Source organism: Erithacus rubecula (assembly GCF_903797595.1).
Source record: "Erithacus rubecula genome assembly, chromosome: 3".
NCBI lineage: Eukaryota > Metazoa > Chordata > Aves > Passeriformes > Muscicapidae > Erithacus > Erithacus rubecula.
The window spans coordinates 101967420-101988311 of NC_136689.1; the positions used below are offsets into that span (position 1 = coordinate 101967420).

At 39.1% G+C, this 20892-nt stretch overlaps 1 protein-coding gene across 6 annotated transcripts in view; it reads left to right on the forward strand.

The window, feature by feature from the left end:
* Nucleotides 1-7390: 7390 nt before the first annotated feature.
* The window catches only part of MIB1 (MIB E3 ubiquitin protein ligase 1), a 77401-nt gene continuing 63899 nt past the window's right edge, over nt 7391-20892 (forward strand). For 4 of the 6 annotated variants that reach the window (XM_079302723.1, XM_079302724.1, XM_079302725.1 and 1 more), the window contains exons 1-3: nt 7391-7911; nt 16735-16906; nt 19529-19658. In XM_079302723.1, coding sequence (XP_079158849.1) covers nt 7683-7911; nt 16735-16906; nt 19529-19658 — 531 coding nt within the window. In that variant the 5' untranslated portion in view covers nt 7391-7682. The remainder of the gene's footprint in view (nt 7912-16734; nt 16907-19528; nt 19659-20892) is intronic. The other 2 variants (XR_013773849.1, XM_079302722.1) reach the window with 1 other exon arrangement.

Consider the following 20892-nt stretch of genomic DNA (forward strand, 5'->3'; position numbering starts at 1 on the left):
GCTGTTTGGGTGACTGAAGATACCTTCAACAACTGCTGCAACAGGAATACTGCTCAATATTTGTCTCCCTTGGGATGATTCCTGCAGGATCTGATCTGCATGAAATCAGTTCCCTGCCTTTGACTACAGCTGGCAAACTGCTATATACAAAATCATGGCTAATAGAGGATCAGACCAATTTGACTCATCATTGTAAAAATAATAAAATTTAATATTTAGATAATAACTATGAAACTTTGTTTTGTGTTACCTAAAATATTCACAAAAGGGTTGAAATTAAGGATAAAATTCTGTGATATATAGCTGGGTATAATTCTCAGAAATGTGAATTAATTTAAAATTGTTTTGTTCAGAAATCAGAGATCCTGAAATGCTGAAAACTGTGAATATGAGACAGTACACTATAAAACAATTTGAAAGTCAACAACTGTATTGAGGGCAATTCTCAACTTTTTTCATTCAAATATTAACAGAAGCTGCTACAGAATTTAGAGAATTTTTGAAAGAGCACAGTCGAGCTGGATGTTGAATCCATGTTAAATTTCTTCCTATCTTCAAGGAAGATTTATTGCAGTAAAGCATTCTGTTTTATTTACTTGTTTTCATTCCTTCATAATCACTTCAAAGAAGATAAAAGGATAAGTAGTTGTATTTTACACAAAAGACCAAAATATCTTAGAGTGCTTTATAATCATGCAACACATCCCTCCCCATGAAATAACTTCTGTAAACATTTAGTAAACCCTTCTACTCTATTACTGTACAACAGCAGTATGGCCTCAGCTGAATTCAGTGGAGAAAAAAGCTCATCCAATCTTCTTCCTTTAGGCAATTTCTTAGATTTTCTTTAGCATGTTAAAAGTGAAAATTATTTACAAGAATTGTATACAAGTTTAAATTAAATGTATCTTTTAAGTGTTTACTGTAAGCAAAGCATTTTGCCTTGCTTAGTAATAGATTTTGAAATTTTTTAAAAAAATTCTATCCATGTTTTAGATAAATACAGATTTCAACAAGTCTACAAGAGTGTACTGCAAATATTACTTCTTAGAATTTAGGAATACATAATGTTGTGAGTGGAACAATTTTCTTATGACAAAACACAGAAACTTTAGATTCTGCTTGAGTTGCTCAATGTTTGTTATTATTATGGAGGATTGTTAAAATTAAACAGAGGGTTTTTTGGTACTAAAGTCTTCTTTCAGGCATTACTTAGTGAATATTGAATGCCTTTGTAATACAAGACAAACATGAACTTGACACAGGACAGTGTATGCACACAATTGGGCCCATTGATTGCAACAAAAATTACCATGCACAAAGAATAGGAACATGCTTGAAATATCTTGATGACTCCTGCAGACAGTTTATTTTCCTATCAGTCTAAAAATATGACCTAGCTGGTTCTGATTACATCTTAGAATTTCAAGTAAGTGCTTTCTTTACAATCTTTGCAATCAGGAAATTTAATACCAGGAAGAAATTAATCCCTCCTTGCAATGCATCACCTAATTTAAAAATCATCTATGAATTAAACAACAATATTGGGCTAAACTCTTGGAAATGTCAGTTAAGTATACATTTTTCATTCCTCTAAGATGTGCTAAGGTAGGAGAATTTATATAGATGTGCAAACATGTGGTATTCTAGAGTGTATGTCCTAGATTGCTACATAATTTTTAGTTGCTTTACTTTTGAATATTTAAAACTTCAGGATAAATTTCACAATTTTCTTGTTTTCTCTCCACTCAAAAGAGTTCAGCACAGTAAAAAACCTTAGCCAAGAAAGAAGATCCCAGGATGCTGATTAATATTATTATAAAGCACTTTTTTCAACATGTTGAGATTTTTAGCTTCATACAGAAAGAAGAAAATCATTATTTTTTAGCATAAGAACTCCATAGGTGTTCTTATGTTTCACAGCAGGAAAATGAAATTATGTATTTTTATTCTGTTCTCTGCTCAGCTGTTTTTCTTTTCTAGTAAAGGAGAGAAAACTCCTTAGAAAAAAATCCGGTGTCACGGATATTATGGTTAATACATCTGTTCTACTTAACATTTTCACAGAGGATGCCACTAGCACATTGAAAACCAAAGCCCACCAAAGCAATTTGCTCTGGTGCATAACGACTTTATCACCATCTGACATTTAAAATATTTTAATCTGTGGAAACTAGGAAAAAAAGCAATGACAAATATTCGTGATATTTCTGAAAACTGGGGAAGAAAATTGAATTGTGCCGGGGTAATGAATCTGTAAATAAATTGAAGGAAATAAAGTGTGACAAGCGAAGAAGATGGGTGAGTTTTAGCATTAATGAGAGATGGTTCACGGCCACGAGATGGCAGCAGAGGCTGCGGAATTAGTTTTTTTTTTTTTTAACCACAAAACCACGGATAAACAGGATGTGCTCTGAAGTTCCTAACTGGTACTTCAGGTTCCAGAAAAAATACATCATGTACATTTCCACTTAAAGAAGTGGTATGTTCATTAGGTCAGAGGTTTCTGTGGAGTGGGATTATGTACTTTTAATTTTTAAAAAAATTGCATTTGGGGCAATTTTTTTTTTCCTTAAGACAGTACTTTTTATCTCATTTGCCAATATTTCCGCCTGTCTTCCTCAGTTACTCGAGTTAGTTACACAGAAAAGAATAGACCTATTTCAATAAAAGCAAGACAGTTGCTTCCTTTTTCCTAATTTGTTGTCCTAGTACTTTTGTCCACAGGAAAGAACTATGGTATAAAATCCCTTTTGGGGAGAACCAGAAAATCAAAATCTAAACTGCTTTCAGTTTTCAAGAGGAGGACTAAAAAAAACGTGCTTATTCTAAAACAGAGTCCTGAACTAAGGAAGCAGAATTTTTGGACTTAATCAGCATAAGTTAATAAGCTCTACCTCTGTAATTTAGAAACAAAACTACAATCTGCTCATTTCATCCAGATTACATGTTCTTTCTCAACTCATAGGCAGTTATTTACATATATTCTTCATATGACAAGTTCTAAGAACTCAGGATTTGTGCAAGATAGTAAACAAAATCTCATAACTCCACAAGTCAAAAATTACCTTTATAAGAAGTTGAGATTTTTTTTCTTCTGAAATGTATAAAAGCAAGTCTTTGATATAGAATTCTTTCCTGCAAAAGGCACAGTTCCCTTTCTGTGGTCTGTTTCCATTATGTGTTCCAGATACTACACTGCAAGTTCAGCTTTAATCAAACAAGACAGTCCAGAAAAACCTCTATCAAAGCCTCTCTTCAATCCAGGCAAACATATTAGAATTTCCTGCTGGAGCATGACATTTTGCAGATCTGAAAGACAGCCAGGTGGAATTTAGACAAGCAGCTTTCTGGATGGCTTTGATGGACAGGAGCATGGGCTGGATGTTCTCCAATGTCCTATTTCCCATGACTCTATGCAAGTTGTCTTGAGGGTGGCAGCTGCTCTTACAAAAAATCACTCTTACTAAAGTGTTTGCTTTCCAGCAAAACCTAGGAGTCTACAGGGTATGCACAGCACTGAATTCTGCACAAACCAGAAGTCTTCTCTCTTGCCCCCTGACTGGATTACTCCAATATGGCAGGAAGAGCATAATCACCAGCTGTGAGATTGACTCAGCAATATATGTAATTTTGGGTAGCCAGAGAAGAACTTGTTCATTAGCTCATTTTGTGCATCCAAACTCCTGCACTGGATGAATATGAATGTGCCTTTGCAATTAGAATGAGTTTCCCTAAAGTACTGTGGATTTCCTCTTCCAGCCTGTGATTCAACTGCTCTGTCCTGACTACCTGAGGTGTTCAGAGCAAGCACTGTCTCACAGTAAATAAGCCTTTCACAGATGAGCCTTGCTTGCTCCTGATGCAGCAGTTTAAGGCATTACTGCTCTGCCAGTGTGAATAGTAGAAGAAAACCCCATAGTCCCATTCTCCTAGTTATCCTAGGTTTGAGGGAGGTAATAAGTGTCATTTTTAGATTGTAGACCAGAAAAGCAAAGAAATAAATTGTCTGTAAACAATCAACTATAGTAGTGAGGGTTTAGATGGCATTTCCCCCCACAACCTTAGGACTGATAGATTAAATTACCTGTAGTGTGAGCACATGGATTCACAAGGGACAGCCCTGTTTAAACAATTTGGTATCTTTTTGTGATACAGTCACACATCTAGTAGATGAAAGGAAGACAGTGAATGCAATTTTTCTGGATTTTAGTAAGGCTTTTGATATTGTCCCTCGCATCATCCTTTTGGACAAGTTATCCAAACATGAGGAGCCAGTTCACAATGCACTGGGTGAAGAACTGACTGAAGGACAGAGTTTATGGAGTTGTGGGGAATGGGGTCACATCTGGCTGGTGACTGGTCACCAGCAGTGCCTCTCCTCTCCTCTCCTCTCCTCTCCTCTCCTCTCCTCTCCTCTCCTCTCCTCTCCTCTCCTCTCCTCTCCTCTCCTCTCCTCTCCTCTCCTCTCCTCTCCTCTCCTCTCCTCTCCTCTCCTCTCCTCTCCTCTCCTCTCCTCTCCTCTCCTCTCCTCTCCTCTCCTCTCCTCTCCTCTCCTCCTCCTCTCCTCTCCTCTCCTCTCCTCTCCTCTCCTCTCCTCTCCTCTCCTCTCCTCTCCTCTCCTCTCCTCTCCTCTCCTCTCCTCTCCTCTCCTCTCCTCTCCTCTCCTCTCCTCTCCTCTCCTCTCCTCTCCTCTCCTCTCCTCTCCTCTCCTCTCCTCTCCTCTCGCTATTCTGTGCAATTAGGGGCAAATGCTAGTTCAGGAGACATGAGAAGCTCTCAGCATACATCAGAAGACAACAGTTCTATTGAGGGACTAGAGACTTGTTAGAGACAACTGCAAGTCTCCTTGAACTTATTCTGTGTACAACCAGCCAGCCAAGGAGCTAACTCCTTCTGCCTTACAAACGCCTTAAGCCAATAAGAGTTTTTCTCAGCTGAAAAATGAGTATGAGTTCTTTCCTTAAGGTGTTACTGTGGCTAGTTTCCCAGTTTCTAAAGAAAACGCTGACACATATCTGAAAATGCGGTTATCTGTCACTTTTCTTGTCACAATATGTTAATTGGATCCGACTTCCTACAGAATCTCTATCTTGTCCATACTTTTGTTTATTTCTAATTTTAGCTCAGCTTCCTTTCACAACTCAAAGCTCTTTCTTTCCTTTTGCTAATACATTCTGATTCCTCTCTCTACACGCTTCTATGAGTCTCTCATAGTCTTCCAGTCCTTACTCAGAATTAGATTCTCTTTTTTATTATTCTAGCACTAATGCCGTTGTGTATTCTTGTGGCTGATACCAGACAGAAAAATATCAAGATATGACTACTTACTGTCCAACATAACTTGAAAATATTTTGCTGAAGCTAAATGCTTTTTCTATGCCCTGATGCCACATTTTAAATCTCCACCTGAAAACAGTATTTACTGCTTATTTTGAAGCCTAATTAAAATAAAATATTCAAGAGCTAAATATATTTTTTTTGCTACTAGTCAGTTAAACAGGTGCACAGAATATAGAATACAATGTATGATTCAAAGATACAATACAGTAAAATATCTAGGATTCTAGAAAGCCAAATCATGTAGCCAATTACAATTTTGCACCTTCCACAACTTTGTGGCCATGTAGGAGTAGAAATTACAAGAGATTAGAGTCGTTATTAGTTATTTCTGGCATACCTTTACTGACTATAGAAAGCCTTTTTTATCTAACTGTACAAGAGAGCAATAGAAAAACATGCCCTGGGTTATCTTTAGGCATCTGTGAACTTTCTACTTGTCCATAACTATCAAAGCATAAAAAAGTAGAATGAGGCAGATGAGCAAATTGTTCCCACCAGAGCCCAGCTAGATCCTTTGATATACCAAGAAACCTTCAGAATTTCTGGGTAATTCTGCCATGTAATAAGATAATACAAGCTGTGGGTAGCTTTTGTATAAGGAGAAGCATCTGCCATAAAATCTACAATGCCTTGAAACTGCATGGTATCTGTTGGGCTTTGAGCTTTCCCCTGCAGGAGCAGAAATTGGACACTGGTTGGGACTGCCCATTGGAGAATGTCATATTTGGGGTAACACTCTTTAGCCTGAGTAGGGTTAAGAAGGAATAAATTATGTGAGGAATGTGGTGACCTGGTGATTACATATACATATTATTCTGCTGTGTTATACCTTTTGTAAAAAACTACACTAAAGAAATCATGAGATGACATCATAGACTCTTCCAGCTGTATTAATAACCACAACAGTGGAAGAAAGCACAGAAACAGTAAAAATACCCAGAACATAAGGTAAGTGGGCTGTCTTTTTTCAGCTATATCCCTGTTGACTAAGAAATGGTTTCCTTTTGTCTGTTCCAGACTTGTCTGTCTTTTAGGATAGATGCTTTTAAAAAGGTGACACAGACACAAAAAAATGAGAGACAAAAGCAATGGAGGACGGTTTTTGAAATGAAGAATTATATTTTATGAAAGATTAGCAAGGATTTGTGGAGATAAAAGTTTGATTGAGTGTCATGAGAGTGCTAACAAAGAGATAGTTTATGAAGAATTGCTTTGCATGTATTGGCTCGAAGTTTGAGCAGTACATCCTCTGTGAAGGATCCTCTGAGGTGGGAGGAGGAGCTGGAGGTACTGATTCTTCACTTTGGCTGGAGCACCGGAATACCAGCTTAAAATGCTCCTGTTTACAAAAGTACTGCCCCCACCAGCCTCACCTCGGTAGTATGCAAGCCTGACATCCAGAGTTTGAAAAGAAAATAGGATGCGAGGACACAAAAGTAAATCGAAAATGAGGAAATCACTACATAGGTTTAGAATCATAGAGCTGTAGATTGATAAAATGCCCCATCCTTGGAAGTGCTCAAGGTTGCATTGGATGTGGATTTGAGCGACCAGGTCTATTGGAAGGGGGATTGGAACCAGATGATCATCAAGGACCCTTCCAACCCAAACCATTCAATAATTCTATGGTTTACCTAAGGTAGATCACTCTTTACTTATGGCTTGATACAACTGACCCGATAATGCCACTGTCACTGTAGCACAGGCGATAGGCGCAGCTTGCGGACGGAGAAGGAGGCGGGCGGCTCGTGGAGCCCGGCCGGGGAAGCGGCTCCATCATCACCTCAGGGCCGGGCGCGGCGGCGCCACAGCCCTCGGCGGCAGGACACGCCATTCCACAAGGAATGGCCGGGCTGGCGGCCCGGAGAAGGCTCAGGCAGCCCTGCCGCCAGGAAGGAACCCCGGCTGGCTGCCCTGCTCCCTGCCCTTCCCTCAGGCGCAGCCCCGGGGCCGGGCCGGGCAGGGCGAGCGGGGCACTGCCCGCCGCGGCTCCGCAGGGGGCGCTCGAGCGCCGCGCCCGCCGCGGCCCCGCGCATGCGCAGCGTGGCGGGGCGGGGGCGGCCCCGCCGGTCTCCCTGGAGCCGCCGCCGTCGCGGCCGCGGGTCCCGGATGTAGCGGCGGGAGCGGGGCCGGCGGTGGGAGCGGGCGGGGGCCGCTGGGGCCGGGGAATGGGTGCGTAGGGAGCGAGCGAGGGAGGAAGGGAGAGAGCCAGCGAGCGAGGAGAAGAGCCGGACGGAGCTTCCCGCCCGGCGCCCGAGGTAGCCGCCCCCATCGGGGTCCCCCTCCGCCGCCTGCGGGCTGCGCGCCCCCTCCGTCCGCCCCAGGGCGCCGCCGCCGGGATGAGCAGCTCGCGGAACAACCGGGTGATGGTGGAAGGAGTCGGGGCCCGGGTGGTCCGCGGCCCGGACTGGAAGTGGGGGAAGCAGGATGGCGGCGAGGGCCATGTGGGCACGGTGCGCAGCTTCGAGAGCCCCGAGGAGGTGGTGGTGGTGTGGGACAACGGCACCGCCGCCAACTACCGCTGCTCCGGGGCCTACGACCTCCGCATCCTCGACAGCGCGCCCACCGGTGAGCGGGGCGGGAGGGCACGGAGGCACCTCCGCCCCCGCGGCGGTGGGTCTCCCGTCCTGGGGAGCGGATTGAGCCCTGCCCTCCTCTTTTAGAGGGGCGCCTTTGCCTTGGGTTTGGGCGGCGGGAGTCAGGCACCCTCCCCCTCCCCGCGCGTGGGTGTCTGTCCGTGCGCGTCCGTGTGTCTGTGTGTGTACACGCAAACTTGGCACAAACCTGCAGCGCGGGGACAGAAGTTGTCCCGGGACTGCTAAATTGGGGTAGACAAAGCAAAAGTCTCTTGTTGTACTGTGGAAGAGGTGGAGAAAGGGAGCCGAGATGGTGATACATCGAGGTTTGCTTTCACTCCCCGCTCCCCACTTCTTGAATTTATATTTCAGAACAGTTTTATTAAAGAGTGGCAGTCATCCTCGAATCAAGTATAGGGATAATTGCAAAAGAGAGGTGTAGTACCTTTTTTCTAAAGGTTACACTAAATGGTTGAGTACTATGGTTTTGTGCCTGTAATCTGCACGTGTCCTTTTATCTGTGTTGCCAGAGCTGTTGTAAATTAGTAAAGGTACTGGGAGGAAAAAAAGTGCATGGGTTCATTCTTTTAATTACTTGAGTGCTTGATATTTATGCTTTAAATCCAGTCATTTTGGACAATGGAATTTGATCGGCACTGACATTATGCGGCAAACACATATGTTGCAAACACTGCAGGGAAACGTTCATTTTAGCACCTGTTTTTACAGTGAAAACTCACACAGAGAATTATTGTTAAGTTTCATCAGAAATATCATGAGGTGACTTTTGAGTCGGTCAGGATCGCCTCAGTAATGAGGTGTTTGTACTGATTTGTTGAGGCACTTGAGCTGTACTCTTTTGTAATGTGTCTTTCATTTAGAACGTGATGGAGAGACCATCTTTGTGCCAGCTATGTGTAGTGTTAACAGCAAGGAAAATTATAGCTGTAGGTTGAAGCTGCAAGACTTTTGAGGAGACAGAATAATGGAATTCATTCTAACTATTTACAAAGAAACCTTTCTAAGAAAAGAACCCCAAATATTGCATGGTTACCTTTTTGCATGGATTTATTTTTTCAGTGACTGGGTACCTTCCTCTATACTAGTCTGATTATGATGGTTTTTTTAAAAAATCCTTTTGCAGTAGACTTTAAAACAAGAAGGAGGGGTTTTTCAAGATGTCAGTCCTTGTCTTGAAGCTGTTTATGCTTAAAAACTTTTACCTGTGTTTGATGTCCTGTAGAAACCAGTGGGACTGCTTCTGCTTAGAACTGAAGCATATGCATAAATATTGCATATGAGCCTCGAATGCTCATTGTTCTAGCCCTGCCTGACGTATTTGCAAGCAGATGGTGTCCTCTTAACTGTGTCTGGAAGCCTAGACTTAATATTCAGTTTTAAAACTGTCATGTTTTTACTTCTGTTTTTTGCTTTATTCTTTCTGAGTTTCATTTCTGTTTATATTTTTTTATTAGAATTTAATTTCTGTTTCAGATAAAACTATATATATTGTGTCACATACATTGCTGTTGTCAGGCTTAGCAAAATGGTATTTCTCTTCCTGAGGTTTCTGGTGAACATCGTCCTCATCCTCGTGGAACTGTTGTGTGGAAGTACCTGGGGTTGCTTTTTGCTAGGGGGAGTTACTTTTGAGGTCTGTATTCCCTCGAGATAGGAAGAGTAAAAATCTGTAAAGTAGTTGTAACAAAAGAGCAAAGTTAATAGAGTTAAGGTGCTGTCAGTTCGTACTGAAATCCTGAATTTGCTGCTCATTCACTTTGTAGTCTTGTCTAAATCACTTCATTTCTTCACCTATTGGTAATGCTTTTTTTTTCACCATGATGATGATTTTATTTAGAGTAAGGGACTCTGTGACTTTGGATGTTTGTTTGATACTTCTCTAGGGACATAAATGTAAGTGGGATTAGGTGACAGGAATTTCTCAGGGTAGTATTAATGATGATGTTGAGCAAGGAAATGTTATAAAGTGTGGAGTGGCTTTTTGTTTGATGATACTTAGTGGAGTGTGTCATGGCCCTTATAGTTCAAAATGGAAAAAATTCTCCGATTCATGAATTTACAGTCACAATGTGAATGTACCTTTATAGTGAAAACAAATATAAAAGTACTATAGTAAAACTAAAAATTGGTTATTGCTGGGAGTTCTTTCTATTATGTATTCAAAACCAGTCTTGATTATAAGTTCTTAGAAGTGGTGCTTGCAGCCAGAGTTGCTACTTTGAGTTTGAGGCCTGTGCAGCCAGGAACGTGGTGGTGCATCAGGAACTTACTGTGTTACAGAAGTAATGTTTGAAGGTCATTGTATTTAGGAAAAAAAAAAAAAAAAGGCAAGTTGAGTTTGGTTCATGTAGGTGCATATTTATATGTATGTGTATAGAACTCTGCTTCATAGACTTAAAAATATGCTCTCCTTGTCTTTCAATGGTTGTAGGTTATTATCAGCATGGTGACACCATATTGACATCTTAGAAAACTTTAAAAGTCTTAGTGTTAAGATACTAGGATGGTCTTCTTAAAATAAAAACTCATTTACATGAAGAATGTCTTACAAGCTCTTTTCTCCAGATTTAATCATCTGGGTCATGAGGGACTCGTGGTACCAAGTTCAGGGTTGTTTTGGTTATGTCTACCAGGCTTGCTGTATTAGCTGCCCTTTGGTGTGGTCCAATTGCCCCACATTGCTTTATGTGAGACAGAGGATTTGAGAGGGATTGGTAAACCAAGGATTTGAAAAGAATCAAAATTTCACATGGAAGTAAAACTTCAGGTAGGTCCTGCTTAGCTGGCTCCTCAATGGAGAAAGCTGTCAGATGTGGTACATCAGTAGTGCAGTGTGGTTGTTCAATTACTTGCAAAGAAATCCTGTTTTTTTCTATGAATGAGCCTTTTGCCAGGATTTACCAGCCTTGAGTGTCCCCTTTTTTTGGTAGTGCTGTGGAAAGAAAAGAGAAAGGAGTAGTTTTCTGAGTTGTTGAAATGAAGCAAGAAGGTAATACATGCAAGCTTTTTATTTAGAAAGGAAGGCAGCCTTTTACCTGAGGTGAAAGCCAGACAAGTAGCATGTTTGTAGAGAGCACTTCTGGCTATGTTCACATAATGGTCATGAGCATTACAGATTTTTTTTTCTGTTTATTCTCTTTCTGAAGATTTGCTTTCTATAGAGCTTAGACCAGAATTCATTTGTCATTTATTTCCTTTTTTGTACAGTTGCTTCAAAGTAACAATATTATTTTCTTGCTGAAAATATTTACCAAATTGTGTTTGAATAAGGGGAGGTGGTGGAGGGGCTGGGGTCAGGAAATGGAAATCTTGTTACAGAATTAATCCCCCAGCTGGAGTGTGCATCCAGTGCAGTGTGAAAAGCATTATATGCTATACTGGCAATATTGAAAATCTAGGTGTTACCTGTGGAAGATGATTTTATTAATAGGTTTTTGTACCTGAAAAGTGGCATAATTGATCTTGAAGTCAAGAAGTTAAACCATTTTAAAAGACAAAGCACCTAGGATTTATTTATTTAGGTGTATTTGTTTGTTTGTTCTTGCTTTTAGAACATCAAGTGTAATTTATGGCAAGTTGTCTTAGTCAAGATATTTTTAGTGGCTACTTGTAAATACAGGAGTCCTCACAAATTAAAAAAATTAATAGCCTTCTGAGTAGTGGTACTTGGGAGGCCTGTTTTTTTAAATAAACATGTTCTTTGTTCTCCCTGCCCTTCCCCCATGTCTCCTACATGATAATCCTCTCCCTTCCTGTCTATCTTGTGATTCCCTTACCAGATAGGACACATGCTTTAGCAAGTCTGGCATTTTGTATCTGTAATAATAATTGGTCAGCTGGCTACTTCCAAACAGTGTATTTGGTAGATGAGTTATGTTTGTGGAAACACTCATTGGAGTTTTCATGCAGTTTTTCAGAATCTGAGTGGTTATCTCTAAGAATTCTTTGTTTTCAATGTACTTGGTGTCTGACTGTAGTGTAAAAATGGTCTGGGGGGGAATGGAATAGGAAGAACAAAACATTACTGCTTTTTAAACTGGGGTGTATACAAATCAATTTTTGAAGTTGTTTATGGTATCCCTTACCTGATGGTAATATTGTCCTTATGGCATGAAGGGATGTGGGTTCATGACTCTTCTGTAGAGAGCAATGGCTCCATTGGAAGCCAGATTTTGTTTGTTCTGAGAATTGAAATCACTATTGGTGTCTTCTTTGTTTAACAGTGGTACCCCTTGTACATCTGATTTTACTGTTAACATTTTTTATTGGACAGCTGTATATTGCCATCTAATTATCTTCAGTACAAAAGAACTATTTGTAAAAAATTAAATAGCAATTTGAGCAACATCACTTTTATTTACTTTCACAGCTGTAAGAGTGAGCATGGGTTTCAAAAACTTGTGAAAGGCTATAAAATTTATGTATAACTGAGTGGTGACAGAGGAATGGTGGGCTTGGTAATCCAGGGAGTATTTGGGAAGATATGAGAAAAGTGAAGATAACCCTGGCATTAAGGTAGAAAACTAATATGAAATTCAAGTAATAAAAACCATTAATGACAAGTGGAAATCAGGAATATTGGATTTTATGGTGTATTAAAGGTTAAGGGACATAAGGAAATGAGAGCTATTTAATTAGGTGTGGTGAGTATGCTTCTTATTACCTAGTTTGTTTTGGTTTTTAAAGTGAATATGACACAAAACCTGTTTCATTTCAAAATAAATTGGTTCTAAGAAATTTTGAAGAATATTTAGAAGTTTAGTTTTTTATTATCTCAGTTTAAAGATCTAAAGTGATCTTTTGGGGCACAGATGGTCAGCTGTAGGGATGCTGTTTGAATTTTGATTTTTTTATAGCGCTTTAATTTATTCCAGTAGTTTAATGAAGGCATTCTTTCCTAATATAAACTTTGTAACATTTGTGTTTCTCAAGCTTTCTTAAACAGCCTTCCTTTTGAGGAGGGGAAGAGTTTATGTGACAGATTTTGCTTTTGGGTCAGGATTTTAGTTTGGCTCCAGAACCTACACTTGAAGCAGTCTCCTGGTTGTTCTTAGATACTGTGCTTTGATTTACATCATGGATAGTTTAGGAGCACATAAACCACTTTGCTTTTTGGTAAACGGGAATTGAAATACACAATCTCAATGCTGATGAGTCTTCAGTCCACTGGGGTAGAGCCAAGCTAGTCTGAACCACTGGACATAATGACTCCTTCCCTCCCCCTGAGTTCCTGTAGTGCTGCCTTAGGTCCTCAGTGCCGAGTTTTGGTGTGTGGAGGTTCACCAGCAGATGGAGACCTTAGTGATGCAGGTTGTCCCTGTGCCACCCATGGAGGGCCACAGTGGAGCAGTGATCCTCACTGCAGCAACGGGGGAACCCTGCTCAGAGAGTCTTTTCCTGAAGGAATAAAGCTTGTGGAGAAGCCCCAGGAAGAGTGTGAGGAGCTGTTATGGGCTGACCCTCCATTCCCATCTGCACCAAAAGCCTTGTCAAACACTGGAACAGGCTGCCCAGAGGAGTGGTTGAATAACCATCCCTCCAAGTGTTTAGAGGATATGTAGACATGTTGCTTAGGAACGTGGTTTAGTGGTGATCTTGGTGGTGTTAGAGTAATGGTTGGACTTGATGGTCATAAGGGTCTTTTCCAGCCCAGAAGATAATTGTGTTTTTAATCTACCCTAGGAAGATGCAGGGAGATAGAGGTATTTGGAATGAGGGAATGTAGTTGCCTCTGTGAGGAAGGTGAAGTATAGCGAGAAGGTATTTCAGTTTTTGTTTTCCTCACCATCCTCTTTTATTTTTATTTTTTTTTATTAGCTGTACATTTTCCTCAAGTCAAATCTCTTTTGCCTGTGATGGTGATTGGTAAATAATTTCACTTTTAGCTTGACCTAAGCTGTTTCATTTTGTCTTCACTGTTTGTGCTGTTGAGGAGGGAGCATGAGAGACTGGTTGGGTGGACACTGACAGCCAGGCAAGGTCAACCTACCACCTTTGTGTACCTATAATATCTAGTCAAACTTAAATTCTTTCAACCTTCTTTAACAAGTATTGATCTAAATAATTTTGTTTGTATTATGACCATGAATAAGAGATTAGTATCACATTATGTAATCTGTAGTAGCACCTTGTTTTACCCTTTTTTTTTTTTTTTTTAGCAGATAAAGTTCAAGGTCTCTTAGTCCACTGTCACCAGAAGCATACAAATCTGCTTCTTCCTCCAGATCTTGGTGCAGTGGTTAGACATTCTGTAGCAGGATTACTTGCCTGCTCCTGCCCTGCAGTTCTTTGTTTCTCATGGCAGTAGTGTTGTGCAGCACCTCCAAGAATGGGATTGGGAAACCAGTTCAGCGGATTATTTTTCCTCCTGGCTGTTTTCCAGCCTGGTATGTTTCTTGATGCAGTTTACATCTCAGCTCTGCAAAAACCTTTTGCTCACATAATAGAAAGAATGGTGCAGCATGGTCAGGTGTGGCATATGCTAAAGTGAGTTTTGCTGCTGGAATCATGTCAGGAAGTAGATGAAGAAAGGCCATATCTATCAGGATAGTGTTTAGGGATCTGTGAGATACAGATATGTCCCTTTAGATCAGACACTTGAAGTACAAACATGCACTGTTCTTTTTCTAAGTCCCAAGCACTATGGTCAGTAAAATGACTTGAATCAAGTATCTTTGTACAATTTTTTTCTTGATCTTTCCTAAATAAATTTTGCCAAGTTTTGCATGGCTGCTTTTGCCTCACTGTCAACAAGTGTTTAGTTTTTACTGAAGTTCACCTATTTAAGATGACCTATTCTGTATCACGTGATTCCTCATTATACCTCTCTTTTGCCCTTTTTTCTGCTGTTTGGTCAAGTGGAGGAATCCTACAGCACTCAATTCCTTGGTCCTTTCACATCCAGAATCAATGTATTTCTTGGGCAAATGCCTTCCCAAAAGTTCAACAGTCATTAAAGAATATCATCAAAAGATGTATAACTTCTGTTTCTGTGTGAAATTCCAATTTAGCGATCAGTTAGAAATAAAACCAAAATAAATACCACCTAACAACTGTAAGCACCATAACTAGTTACAATTTTTAAACAAGGTGACAAAATCACTAACAGGATAACTCAGTGCTTTTAATGTGTCTATTCTTGAAGACTTTGGCTTTGGAACTAAAAAAAGAGTAAAATGCTTTGATACAATTCCTAGAGGAAGAGAGATGTGGTCCTACTGAGAGTCACTTGAAGGGCTGCAAATATGTTGCAAAGAATCTTAAGGGCATCTGGTACAGGAAGATAATGAGTGATCTGGTAGTGCTTAGTCTGGAGAAGAGAAGGCTCAGGGAGATCTTAAAAGTGTATATGAATACCTGATGAATGTTATAAAGAAGATGGAGCCAGGCTTTTTTCAGTGGTGTCAAGTGACAGGGCAAGAGGCAATGCGCACAAATTGAAATACAGGAATTTCCACTGAAACAGAAGAAACATTTTTGTTCTAGGGGTGGTTGAACACTGAAATATGCTGTGTTGTGGAGTCTGTTCTTGGTGGTGCTCAAAACCTTGACTGGATATGGTCCTGGGCAGCCAGCTCCAGTTTACCCTGCTTTGAGCAGTGGTTGTTGGGAGAGACAATTTCCAAATGTTACTTCCAACCTCAGCTATTACGTGTTTCTGTGAAATGATCAAACAAGAAGGCATTTCCTTTAGTTTTGCCTGTACAGCTGTTGATTTTTCTTTGCCACAGATGGCTCAGCTGTTGGGTGTAAGTGACTAACAGTTTTGAATAAATTTCGCAGTCATTTTCTGAAAGCATCCCTGCTGGAGGGGGCAAAATCCATTCTTTTTCCTCACTTTATTTCAAATTGATCTGGGTTTTTTTTAAGGCCAAGTGACTGGGAAAATTCTGTGTTACTCTACCTTCTTAGTGTTCATTTCTATCTAGTGCTACATCTAGACCGAATGGTAGTGCTTCTCTCTTCTGTTGCTCAGTTTTTTCCAAACAGCAGCAGAATTTGATTTATTTTTAATAAACTTGTGGCTGTTCACTGTATTCAGAATGGGTGGATGCAAACTCTGTGACTGATCATTTTCACTCTGCTGTAGCTTGGCAGAGCTGTAAGACTAGAGTCTTGGAATCAGATTTTATGGAGAGTTTGGCAGAGTCCATGCTGGTGTGTTACATCTGGTCTCTGGCACATTCTTTTTAAAACCAAAACCAGAATAACAGTAAAATGCTTAAAAATTGGTAACAGATTTTAATAAAACTAATGGCCTCTATTCAGGAGAGCTTATTTTTTTTTTTTCTGTATAAAAAAGAGTAGTATAAAGCACTTTTATTTGCCAGTATACAAAATTTGTAAGTCAAACCAGTAATTTTCAGGCTGCCACACAGCTGAGCACAGTAGCCTTTGTGATACAATGTGGGTTGATAGCTGTACTCCAGAGATAAAATTCTAGATTGCCCTGTGTATTTTGATAAGTACATTCCTGATCCTTTAACTTGTAGTTAAAAGATATCTCATTTTCTTTCTTTCCTTTGTCTAGATGGAAGGAAGCAGACAGATCTTTGTCAGGTTTTTAAGCTGAGAGAAGATAGAATATTTCAGGAACAGACTGACTACCGGAGACACGAGGCAAAGTCCACTATCTTTTCCCCTCAGTGATATAGGCTGATAGGGTATAAGCAACACCTTTCTTTATTGTCAGCTTTTTAATATATGGTTTCATATTATAATGGTGTGCAACAGAACTCTATGTAGTGATGCAGCAAAGTTTTTAGGTTGTTTTCTTTTTGTTTTTCTTCCACAGGTATCAAGCATGATGGGACTATGTGTGATACCTGTCGGCAGCAGCCTATCATTGGCATCCGGTGGAAATGTGCTGAATGCACTAATTATGACTTGTGCACAGTTTGCTATCATGGAGACAAGCATCACTTGAGGCATCGTTTTTACAGAATTACCACACCAGGAAGTGAAAGGTAAAAACTAACTTTTTCCTCATGAAATCAAGTAGAACCAATCATTTGTGGTTAACTTTTAAACGGAATATTTGGTTGCTGAAATTTGGATTAGGTAAGAGAGTGGCTTGAGGTTAGATTCTGTTTCTGGGAGGAGGGTAGCTAGGATACGTCTTTGGACCTTGGAAAACATGGAAATTTTAGGAAGAATGGAGTACAGAAAAAAGTTAAGATATGATTTTTCAGTTTTGCTTAATCTCCTTGAGTCCTTCCTCGTTCTTGTGTTCTCATATAGCAGCCTTAAAATAAAGGCAATTACCTTTGTACTATGTGTAATCACAAAAAGATTTGTCAGTGAATTCTGAATGTGAAGGTTTAATTAGGTTCAGTAATGGTGTGGACAGGCTGAGGTTGGAGGTTACGGAAAACAATAATCTGGGAACAAAAACTTGGCCTTGAACTGCTTAAACTGCTCATTGCAGGAAGCAGAGAAAAGATGTTATGAAGGGGTGTTGTGCCCTTGCCTTGGTTTTCATATTCTTAAACATCTATTATCATCTCTCAATGGAGAATTCTGAACAAAATTGCATTTAGTGTGTTCTTGCATAGGTGTTCTTGGCTTTAAATAACTTGTCTCAGTCCAAAGCCCCCTCTGTCATGATTTATCTACCAGTTGAGAACAGTGATATTTGCCTGCTGCTAAATACTTGGATTGCTGTGGAAAAACACTGCTTAAAGGTTACACACTGTGGTGTCCCCTCTGAATGTTCTTTCATTAAATCATCAAAATATTTTATTTTTAGATCTGGTACTCATTTGAATATGGCATGTGTAAGGTACCGTTTATATCTTCTTCTTGCAGAAGTTAGATTTACAAGTAGGCTGTTAATTAGTGGTGTGCCATAATCAGTTCTTTTACAGTTAAGGGAAGTGGCTGGAGCACACAGCCTGAAGTCTCAAATTGTTTCTTATAGGGTCTGTGTTTACACTCACAAATGTTTACTTAAAAGTTTTAACTGTGGCTCAGATGTCCAAACAGTGGCTTAATCAAAACGTAAGATTTTTTCTTTTTTTTTGGAGGCTAGCACCAGTAGCTTTAGGTACCAAATGGGTATCATAAACTTATTCTCAATTGGAATGTTGAATGCAAGACTTAGAAGTGCTGGTTTAATGTATTTAAAGGAGAATAAGTGACAAAATATCTGTGTTTTCTATTTGTTTCTTTTTTTGAAGTCTTGTTGCTTTTGAGAATACTTGCTAGATTTTTTTTTGCTTTCTTAAGCTGAGGTTTCCTTTGTAGTTTTAAGAGATTGGTTATGGTGAATACAGCACCAGTTTAGTTTTGAAGATAGATTGTACACTGTGTATAATATTGCTGGAAAGCTTTTGAATCTTGTCACTTTCTTCTTTTCTTTGTTTACTCTTACTGAGCTCTTATCTAGAAGGCAGCTTCTTCTGCCAAGGAGCTGTTTCTATTGGATCAAGCTTAGCTGAGAAAAAATTATGGAAGTTAGCTGTTTTAGGGAGGAAAAAAGGGCAAAACAGTGCTGTTGAATTTAAATGATGTCTCACAGGAAAAATGGCAAGAGACATGGAAGAACATTTTGATGAAGGAAAGTCTAAGCTCTTACTATTTTATTTTTTAGTCTGGGATATCATATGGATGGCACAATGAAGTAATGTACGTAGGTTTGTCTCTCAATTTTGTAGATATTGAGAACTTTTTAAGAAGCTTCTCTAAACAAAATTACTTTGTGTTTTTGATAACTTTATTTTTTCTTAGAAAAAAGAAAAAGGGTCACTATTTTCATGTGCTCTTTGCATTGAATGTAGTGGTTGAACTTTTTCCTTGTGTGCCATCTGCTGGATGTTAAAAGTTAGCAGGAGGCTGTGAAATTTCATGAAGTGGTCAGGAAACATTCCGAATGTCAGCTGAAAAATTGTTATGTCTGGCAGCCTGTTCCTGGCATGAAGTAAGAAGTGTTGTTGCATGAAAATTGTTGGCTTTTGAGATTATTATTTCTATTATTTCTAGTTAAAGAATAATGAACTGTTCTGCTTAGGCATATCTACTTCAGTCCTGTTGAAGTCAGAAGGAAAAGAAGAGGTTTGCTTTAAAAAAACCCAACATAATATGACTGAAAAAATTGATGCTACTGTATTGACTTAAATTTGCCAAGAGATGCTATAAAAAGCATGTAGAAAAACTGAGTGGGGAAGGAAAAGAAATGCTCTTAATAGCATAATTCTGAGTAAAAGTCACAGGGCAATTGTGGGACAGAAGTATTGGCTTAGGGGGCATCTAAGATAAACAGAAATGTGTTTATATTGTTCCACATGTATTTTAAAGATTTTAATAATATAAGAACAGATCTATATGCAAATGTTTGCAAGATGAATGCAGGTAGTAGGGAGTCTGGAGAAAAATTTTTAGAATTAAAAAACTAAATATAGACATTCAATAAATCAGATTTTGGAAGATCGTAGGGTTTTTTCTTGTGTGCTGCTATGTGATTCATGCATTGAAATCTGCAGTTGTGAGTTATTTCTGTTTTAAGACGCTCTCCTTCCCATCCCCAAAAATTTGTTTTGGACTTCCTTTATTATCTTGACACTTGTGGGTTCTTCTTTTAATAACTTCAGGGTATTGTTGGAGTCTCGACGTAAATCAAAGAAAATTACAGCAAGAGGAATCTTTGCAGGTGCCAGGGTGGTGCGAGGAGTTGACTGGCAATGGGAAGATCAAGATGGTGGCAATGGGCGTAGAGGAAAGGTAAAAATAAAACTGGTTTAAGTAAGAATCTGCACCCTTTTTTTGCTCATGAAATGGCCTCAGTGGCCTTTCTAATTGTAGAGCAAAAAATGCAATCATAAAAGCTACTATTTTGTTTGGCTGGGCATTTTTTGATCTTATCTTGTAATACTTAAGCATTTAGAAAGAGGATGGTGTATATATCATAGCCAGTTCTTTTACATTTTAATTTGCATTTTTTACAATATCAGCACAGATTATTTTTAATTATTAATTTTTTGTCACGATTGTCTGTTTAAGGTTGACTTGTAGCAACTTTAAAATCTTGAGCATATTTCAGCATTACTAAAGAGCTGGCATAAAAACAGAGCTATCAGGAGTAGCCCTTTCTAGTTATCACTGCATTCTGTAGTCTTACTGCTTGTGGACCAGCACATTTGTGTATCTCTTTCTTTTGGTTTTCAGTGCTGGCACCCTGGGGTTTTGTTTTTCACCTAATGATGATAGGGACTTCTTTTTTAAAAGTAAAAAGCTTTGGAAGTTTTGGGTGTGGATATTACATTACTGGCTTAGGACAACTGCTTTTGAAGCAGTGCTATAGTAAAAATATTTGTATTTATTGAAAATCATATGGAATGATAAATTACTAATCATAACCCTTGCATATTTTCCTTTTACAACTTCCATTTACCTTAAGAACTAATGAAGGTTTGTTGTAAGTATGAACATACAACAGACAGTGCAAAATATACTATGACTTATATCACCAAATTTGAAAATTAGATGCCCAGGTCTTGGTGACCTGGTGTTTTTTGTTGAACTTATTTTTAATACACTTAAACAGCATTTAAAGGAGAGTGAAAAGCTCCTGAACATGATATTTAGCCTATTTTATATTCTTGTTTAGCTTATTTTATATCCTAGACATTTATGGAAACCTTAGGACTTTTGGGGATTTCATTTTGAATTTTGCTGAAAGGAAATAGTAAGTTTAAATCTCTTAAAGCAAGGGATATTTAAATGCAGCCTTTTTCATCTTGATTATTTACCCCTTCCCTTGTCAAGACACGTTGAAATCTCTGAAACTTTACAAAGAAAGAGTCCTATCCTGCAGGGTCTGCTTTGTGTACTAAATTTGTAGGGATTTAGAGGGATTGTTTGCCTATACATCTGAAAATGTATATAAATGCATATAAATGCTTTTAAATGGGGAAAGGCACACAGTAGTTAGCAGAAACACTGTTTAAATAAATAT